Source organism: Triticum urartu, chromosome 7A (assembly GCF_056163025.1).
Source record: "Triticum urartu cultivar PI428250 chromosome 7A, HENAU_Tu73, whole genome shotgun sequence".
NCBI lineage: Eukaryota > Viridiplantae > Streptophyta > Magnoliopsida > Poales > Poaceae > Triticum > Triticum urartu.
In genome coordinates this window covers 40,856,717-40,865,404 of record NC_141879.1, presented here as the reverse complement: position 1 = coordinate 40,865,404, position 8,688 = coordinate 40,856,717, and the positions used below count along the sequence as shown (strand labels likewise).

The window sequence follows — 8,688 nt, the reverse complement described above, 5'->3', positions numbered from 1 at the left end:
TGAAGACGCAACTCTCTCTTTTGATTCAAGAGCTAGACTACTCCAAACCAATTAGGGGACTCACAGGACACCCTCCCCCCAATGTCAAATTCACAAGACTTCAGTAGAATACCAAAATAAAGCTGGAAGTAGAAACTACATCTAAGCAGCAGCATACATCCTTGACTAGTCGGCATGGATCTTTGACCCCCGAGATGTTAGCAGGGGGCACCAGTTGCAAGACGTGGATAGTCGCAAACCCCACTCCCCATTGTATTTATCTCTCAGTTGAGGTATGCCTCATTTTCATCACCCTCCGCTCTGGCGAACTGAAGACAACCAAAGGGTGGCGGTCGGTAGTTGCTCCATCGAGACACATTGGCCATCATCTAGCGAGTAACTGACAACGGTCTCTGTGAAGATGCTCCTGGTGCAGCGAGTCGGAGATCCTAATCTACATTACAGCAAGAGAAACTCTAATCTCATCCTCGGGTAGCTTTCGTTGTTTGGACGCCCGGATTATGTGTTTGTTGCTTCGTGTGGACGACTCAAAGTTGGAAACCCTAATATGAATATATATTTTTTGGATTTAGCCCACATTTGTCATGGGAATAGTAAGTTAGGGTTTTGGTTGCAATTTTGTCGGTACCATCTACATGTTCTCTTAATTGAGGGTTTGTGGCTTATTTTCTGATATTTTTATAGCTTTTATGATAAGGCCGCATAAGGAGTTGATCCGCATAGAACTAATAGTGAGAAATTCTAAGGACTTGACCAAAAAGACATAAATTGATGGCAAAAATAGCCAGTTTATGGATGTGAACTTGACACATGATCGCCTCTTTGGATTGAGGGCTTCGTGAAATCAACTTGAACTTCAAACAATCCATGATTCTAAACCAGTCATTAGGGTATTCATAGAAGACACATTCTCGTTTGAGAGTGTTGGTTTCGAGTCAAGCCAAATGGCCCTCCCGAGTCCTGAATTGGCAGACGACAAACAACTCCCGCGGTAGCTACGGAGGACGAGGAGCTAGTACTGCTGCATGTGAAGGCGATGACAGCAAGCCTTTCTTCTTCGCTCCCTTCCTTAGAAACAAGCTTTCGCTCACAGGGGGAGAAAGAGGAGAGATTGGGAAATGGGCCCTTTTGAAGAAAAGAAAATCAAACGATTCCCGCGCAAATATGTCCCGCCACGAGCCCCTGTTGACGCGGCAGTAGTCGAAGCGCCCCTGCCGATGTGATGGTAGCCGAAGCAACACCCGATCGAACTCTGGTTAGCAGGACTTAGATATATGTTCCCCAAAAACAGAATCGATTTAGCAACTTTGATAAAAAAAAGAAAATTATGACCTTGAATGCCTTTTACTTAAACGTTTTCCCTCTTTTGAGAAATTTACTCGGTAGTTTTCGGTCGACATTATGCACATGTGGGACGCAAGCGAGGTCGGAGTGGATAAACATCCATCTATGGTCCGCTGGCCAGGTGGCGGCCCGATCAGAAACGGACGGGCCAGATGTAGCCCGGCCATCCGCTCCCCCACCGCGTGCACCCCACCCCACCCCCCTTCCCATCTCACCGCACCACACTCGCCCCCAAGTTGCAACGCCCCACCCCCACCGGCCACCGCTTCCCCCCCTCCCCGGCGACGGCGACGAGCGACGTGCACCCTCGCCCTCCCTCCGCCGGAGCGGCGATCAGCCGGCTTCCTTAGGTACCGCGCCCCCGATCCACCCATCCACCCACCTCGTCCGCGGACATCATCCCTGTCGCGGATTTCGCCGCGGCCGCGCTCAAATCTGGGCGGTGCTCCGTCGCTAGAAGCGCGGGTTAGGGAGGACGCGCCGGTACAGCGCCCTCGTGGCGCCGGCTTCGGTCCCCGACGATCGCCTAGGAGTCGGTTTTGCTCGGTCGGGGCGGAGGATTGCTGGGTTCCAGTTCCAGGCCACCGGTTGTAGATACTCCGACGAACCCCCTGGATTTCCCCTTTGCTCTAGCGCGCACGATGCCCACGGATCTACAACATCCGCGTACTGATTTTTAGTCCCAACTGTGAGGAACTGGGGTGTTATTTTTCTGGAGCAGACCAGAGGCAGGTGTCAGCTATGGGCAGTATGTCCGGTGTTAGCTCTGGTCAATTTGTGAGTGTTCTGGCGCTCCAGTGCCATTAGTTAGTACCCCTGAAGAGGTTCTCGCGGACGAAACAATCTAAATAAAGCAAGGTTTGAGTAGTTAGTTAACCAGGTGTCTGAATGCCGACTCTAAATCGGATTCAGATTCGGACGTCGGGCAGCATGCTATTTATTTCCATTTATTTGCTTTGGGTACCAATGCCGTAGGATTTATGTATAACCAGCACTTCTGTTTTGCACCCGTGGTCGAAGCAACTGATCGTGTTTTCATGATGTTTGTGCAGGCTTGTGGGGTTTCTGTTGCAAATGAAGGTGGAAGACTGCTGCCACTGATCTCCAGTGTATACTTTATCGCTCACTATGGAGACGGTTGATGCAGTTGATGGATACAAGTTTGCTGACGAGTCTACGAGCGATGTCCGTGTTTGCTTTAGAAGGACCGGCGCTCGCGGCGAGCAGCCAGAATGGTTTCCCTGCCACTCGTCCGTCCTCTCCAACAGGAGCAAGTATTTCGCGGACTTGCTGGGTCAAAGTGATGCCCGTTCTGGTGGTAGCAATAACTGCATTGAAGTCCAGTGCCCGAGGGCTGAGTATGACCATTATGTCAAGTTGTTGAAGTTTATGTATCTTTCGAGAGATTCGATTGAGGACGCAATCACCTCCGTTAAGTCGGCTCTTGGCGTTCTTCGGGCAGCGACCTCTCTCAAATCCGAGTTCGTTGCGGAAACCTGCATCGGATACCTTGAATCTGCTTCCTGGGACGAAAAGGAGGAGGAAGAGATTTTACAGTTTGCTCAGACCCTGGCCCCAGAAGCTGCTGCACCTTTGTTAGCCCGTTTGCAAGCTCCCAGTGCCAACGCTGTCAAGACTGTTTTCATCTCCGCTGTGTGCTTCGCTACGTCCATGGAGACTTCAGCTGCTGCTTTCTTTGATGACCTCAAGACTGCTGCTCAGGAGCAGATTGACTTCATGCTCCATGATGGTGATGACCCTGCAATTGTTATGATGGATGAAGATGTAAGGTCTGTCTTGAGGGAAGGTTTGACAAAACTGTTGTCAACCCTTAGAACCGGACTGGATCTCTTGGCCTCAGAGTTTGATAAATTGCCTGAACAAGCAGAGCAAAGGATTGTGCGCAGCTTAGTTGACATTGACTGGATAACCACTGTCTTGACAAAGATTGAGCTGATGAACGAGTTTGTTTCTGGCTGGTTAGAAATCTCAGACCATGTTGTCTCGGTGGTTCAGGACGAGAAGTATAGCTCAGGTCTCTGGGCTGTGAAGACAAAGCTTATAGAAGTGACTGGAAAGGCCTTGGATGCTGTTGGCTATGGCTCTGTGATTCTCCCTTCAACATCCAGAGCGCATCTTGTGAAGACATGGCTCCCGTACATCCGGACAACAAAGCGCTTCCTTGATGCAAAGGCGAAAGACGAGGCATTCCCTCAGATGGACGCGGGCTTGTGCCAGAACATTGAGAGCGCAATTGTTTCATTGATTTTAGCATTGCCTTCAGGTGACCAGTCGGATATCCTGTCGGAATGGATGCAGAAAGCAGACCAGTTCAGATACCCTGACCTCACCGAGGCATTTGAGATGTGGTGTTACCGCAGCAAAACAGCAATCAGGCGGCTGAATGGGGCGACAGATAAGGGTTGCAACCCTATCAGCTTGTAAGGCTTACCATTGTTTTAATTGTAGACTGTAAGAGTGATATTAGCCGGTTATACCAACCAAATTCTCAATTGTCGGATGTTGTTGTTGTGGATGTTGTAAAACCATCACCCATGTTCTATACAGTTCAGTTCTTCTCCAGTATGTTCTTGTTGCAAATCACCGGCTTTATCTATTAATTATACTCGTGCGGAGATATCGGAGCTTCAGCAGTGTCGAAAAGCCTATAATTATTGTTTGAGTGATACTCATGTTGATTTTTTTTCCCTTATTACATTGTGTAAACCAGGTTAAGAGTTCCTGGGCCGAGTGACTCCCAGTTCCTACCAGGTCCGGTATACCTTTTGTTCCTGAGGACCGCTTAAGCATGGATCCTGAAGGACTTCGTTCTCTGGCATGCTTTCCAGGTTCCATGGCCAAAAACTCTCTCTAAAGAAAGAGTTTGATGGTTGCTTCTTCCAGGTTATGTTGCCAAAAATGGTTGCTCCTGTTTACTCCCTCTGCCTCAAGATGTAGGACGTTTTTTGACACGGACGTCTTACATTTTGCGACAGAGGGAGTGCCTCAAGATGTAAGACGTTTTTCGAACGTCTTACATTAAGCAAATAGCCTGATGTTGCTTCTGTCCTGATCTTGCATCAAGTCTTAGCAAGTTAATTCCCTTAAGAAAGGAAATCTGGCAACATGATATTAACAATTCCTATCAAATAAAATAATCAAAATGTTTATCAGGCTTTTGTGGTGTTCACCATGTGCCTACCAATTTCCTTTTCCTTTCCTATATTCATTGGTTATTAAGTTTGTGCTTTGCAATATGCGTCAAGAGGCCAGGAAAGTCATTCTTTAGCGTTCTTGTACAGCTTAATGGAAGTGGACGGTGCATCAGATAGGTTTGGAAATTTAGTAGCTAGAGATCATTGTCTTCACTAAACCGCTCGAATCGAATATAAACACTAAATTACGGGCCATCCTAACCCAGCTGCTACTCATGCATCATTAGCCCACCTGACCTCCCAATCAAACGAAACCATTTGGGGTTTGGCAACTTCTGTGAAAGCAGGGCATTCATTAGTTGTCCCATTGCAGCACAGGAATCTTCTTCGCCTTCTTCTAAATTATAACCTGCAACTGATTGAAGCAATCATGAGGCCAATCTTGCGCTAATCATATCCTAACATCATTCCGAGCACTTGGTTAAGTACGAACAGTAGGTTCGGTTACGAGCTTGATTCGTCGAAAGCCGCTTTGTGTTTACGATTATTATGATTATGATCAGCAGGGGAGGGGCAGGAGATGATTGCTGGCGGATGCCCATCCAGCTTAATCCTGCCAATCTCCTGATGTGTTAGGGCTAGCTGAAAAAGCGCGCTTTCCTCGTAGTGGAACGTAAAGCGGATGATTAACAAGCGTTTTTTTTGTGTGTTCTAATAATCAATCTCTCTCTTTTTTTCATCGAGGACTTTTTTCGCCCGTGCGTCGTGGGATTTAAGAAATTGCAAGCTGCTCCATTTGGGACTGGGAACCAAATCCAGGGCTCCCTTTTCTCTTCAGTTACAGACAAGCGGTTCGTTTGATTCCTGGCATGATTGGCTGACGTGCAAACAGTGAATGAAGTGCACTAATGCGGTGCGGGGTGCCAACCTAAAAAGAAGAGTATCTATGTAGGATGTAGCTCAATGGGCTGGATAATTATTCATGCTATGCTAGTGGAGTTGAACATTTGATCTAATGTATTATAATCTAGTGTGTGTGTGTGTGTGTGTGTGATTGATGGACAGGGAAGATGAGCATGTGACATGCAAGATTCAGCTGCTCAGGAAGTGGAACACACTAAGCATTATATTGCACTGACAGTATACATATGGTATGTATTTACAGCTATATATACTCTGGTAGTACATGGTATATGTATATATGCTACTGCTATACTAATTCTACTGTAATACTCCCTCCCTCTCAAAATAAGTGACTCAACTTTGCATTAACTTTGATGGTAGCCTCCAATTTCAGGTTCTGCGACATCTTGTAGCCGTTCTTCGATCAAAACTAATTTTACGGTGCTCGGATCCCTAGGCGATAGCCATGCCGCGGTCGGCGTTGGAGCTCTGGACCTGGAACCTGAAGCTGGTGACGGGGAGGCTCATCTCCTTCTCCTTCTCGGCGGTGATGCCCTCGGAGAAGCTCCACAGCCTGGAGGCCTCCTCGGCGCTGCACGCCAGCCTCGACGGCGCCGCCTCGTTGCAGTCGGCGAAGTACCGCCCCGACACCCCCGCCACCGCCGGGTGCACCGCCGCGTAGCACGTCGTCGCCGCCGCCTGGGACATACATGCAAGGGTCAGGATTCCGGCGTGGAAACCGTTGATCGGCCGAAGTGAATGAAGTGAAAGTGAGAGTGGCTGACCTGGGGCACCGTCTTGAGGAGCTTGGACGCCAGGAAGAACACCGTGTCTGCAGTGGCCAAGTCGTTCCAGGGTACAATAAGATAACCATTTGCCACGTTTATTTGTTGACTCCACGAGTCGGAAAACTCCGCCGTCGATGCGGTGTGAGGCCGACACGTGGCTCCTGGGCCCACGCGCCGGCCTCACATCGACGACGACGGTGTTTTCCGACCTCGGATTATTTTCGCGAAACAAGAGGGGAGGAGGAGGAGGACTTACTGGTGACGAGGCCGGCGCGGTCGCGGATGAGGCGGGTGCGGACGATGCCGGGGTGGACGCAGTTGGCGGTGACGTCGGCGCCCATCTCCCGGAGCCGGCCGGCGAGGGCCGCAGTGTGGAGCACGTTGGCGAGCTTGGACAGCGCGTAGGCCCGCGTCGGATCGTACGGCCTGCAGAGGGCCATCAAGTTTCCAGCAAAGGACTCACGTGAATCTCGAAGCACCATGGATACATACTCTACATGGTACGGTGGTGATTAATAAGAAGGTAGATGACGTACGTGGCCTTGCGGGTGACGCGGTGGAGGTAGGCGAGGGGCCCGTCGTCGGCGGCGAACCAGGCGTGCACGGTGGAGGAGACGTTGACGACGCGGCCCTGCACGCCGGTGGCCCTGGCCGTGTCCGCCATGGCGGGCAGGAGCAGCTCCGTGAGCAGGAAGTGGCCCAGGTAGTTGGTGGCGAAGGTCATCTCCACGCCGTCCTCCGACACCGCGAACCGCTCCGCGTACTGCCCCGCGTTGTTTCTGCACGCACATGCGTACGTAGAGCCGATCGGTCAGTTTTGGTCACGGCGATCGCCGGCGACGGAGACGACGGTCGGCGGGAGGATGAGGATCGGGGACGGATGGACGTACATGAGGAGGTTGAGGGGGAGGCGGAGGGCGAGGAAGCGGCCGACGAAGCGGCGGACGGAGGCGAGGGAGGAGAGGTCGAGCGGGAGCACCACGACGCGGTCGCCGCCGGAGCCGGCGTCCCCGAGGATGCGGGCGCGGGTCTCCTCGGCGGCCTTGAGGTTGCGCGCGGGGAGCACGAGCCTGGCGCCGCGCCGGGCCAGCACGCGGGCCGTCTCGGCGCCGATGCCCGAGGTGGCGCCGGTGACGATGGCGGTGATGTGGCCCAGGTCGCCGGCGGGCAGGGTGGCCTCCTCGGCGGTGGTGCGCGAGCCGTAGCCGCTCGGGCCCGCCGAGCCGGCCAGGTACCTCAGCGAGCTCAGCATGGCGCTCATGGAGGGAGGAAGGCAGAGAGGGGGGGAGAGAGTGGTGCCGCTGAGTGGTGGGAGAGAGAGGAGGACGAGGGGGTATAAATAGCCGGCCGGAGAGACGATGAAGACGACTCCTCCGTCGAGTGCACGCGCGCGCACGGAGACGGGACGCGCGGTGCGTCGCTGAGTTGCACTACCACTGCAAGGTGCTCTGGAAAGCGACACGCACTGCAGACTGCATGTACCAACGATCGACCGATTTCTCCGTTGGTTCATTAAATTTGGTAGCTACACAGATGGCGATCGTCTTTCGAAAACAAATTCACCCTCAAACTGTACTTTAAGAAAGAGATCGACTGGTTGCATTCGTCTCAATTCAGAGTTTCATACCAGTAAGGCAACGAGAGCTTTTCTTTGCCCTCTCGCAAGGCGACTAGGGAAAAACCTTCCTCCCTTTGATTTTCACCAGCGAGCGAGCCTGTGGATTCGCCTCCCCTCCGTCCGCCGTTTCGGCGGCTGGTGGCGGGGAGGGGATTCTGGTGCCTCGGACCCAACTAGTAGATAGGTACGGTTTTATAATCCTCGTAGGGGCAGTGTTTGGACGGATGTCGGCGCTTCTTCTTCGACCCAGTCTTCCGGCATCATATCTTCCTTAAGTTCGTCCGTTGGGACGGATTAGACAGAGCTCCGGCGTAGATTCACACCAGCTCTTCCGGGAGGTGAGGTTAGGGCTTCTCGTCATGCGTACGCAACGGCGATATTTGGTGTCAGGTTCTTCAGATTGATTCAAGGATTCAACGGCGAGGACTACGGCTCCAGGGCGCTGGTCCTTATGGGCACGTGCACGAAGATTTTCCGGCTGTCATCGATAAGGTCCGGCTGGCTCCGGTATGGGAGCGGCGGCAATGACGCGTCAGCGGCTCTTTCTGGCGGCGGCAATGATCGTTCGGTGGTCCATGGACTTTGATGTAATTTTTATTATGTTTGAGGTGTTTTGTACTTTCAGTGAATCTTTATAATAGATCTGATCCTTCTTGCAAAAGAATATAGACTAGTTTTGCCTATCAGTCAGATGGCTAGATGTAAGTTGCCTATTTTCAAATTTGGGTCAGTCGGTCGTTTTGGGACGTTTGATGCAGATCAAATGGTGGGCAGCCCTTCTTCTTCCTCCAGTTGATCTACTTCCCGAGACCGCCGGCCAAACCGCCTGCCACCACCATCCCACGGCCGGTGGCGCTCCCGCGCAGCCTCGCCGCACCAC

General features: G+C 51.9%; 2 protein-coding genes across 2 annotated transcripts; one reads left to right on the top strand and one right to left on the bottom strand.

The window, feature by feature from the left end:
• Window positions 1-1,537: 1,537 nt before the first annotated feature.
• Window positions 1,538-3,930, top strand: LOC125519356 (BTB/POZ domain-containing protein At3g05675). The gene is made up of 2 exons (XM_048684193.2): window positions 1,538-1,694; window positions 2,397-3,930. Exon 2 carries the CDS (start codon window positions 2,473-2,475, stop codon window positions 3,787-3,789), a length of 1,317 nt encoding a protein of 438 aa, XP_048540150.2. The 5' UTR covers window positions 1,538-1,694; window positions 2,397-2,472; the 3' UTR covers window positions 3,790-3,930.
• A 1,666-nt stretch (window positions 3,931-5,596) lies between these two features.
• On the bottom strand, window positions 5,597-7,516 carry LOC125519357 (short-chain dehydrogenase TIC 32 B, chloroplastic). Its single transcript, XM_048684195.2, has 5 exons — window positions 7,081-7,516; window positions 6,727-6,969; window positions 6,447-6,616; window positions 6,188-6,234; window positions 5,597-6,101 (listed from the first exon to the last, which is right to left on the bottom strand). Exons 1-5 carry the CDS (start codon window positions 7,449-7,451, stop codon window positions 5,856-5,858), a joined length of 1,077 nt encoding a protein of 358 aa, XP_048540152.1. The 5' UTR covers window positions 7,452-7,516; the 3' UTR covers window positions 5,597-5,855.
• Between the last annotated feature and the right edge of the window lie 1,172 nt (window positions 7,517-8,688).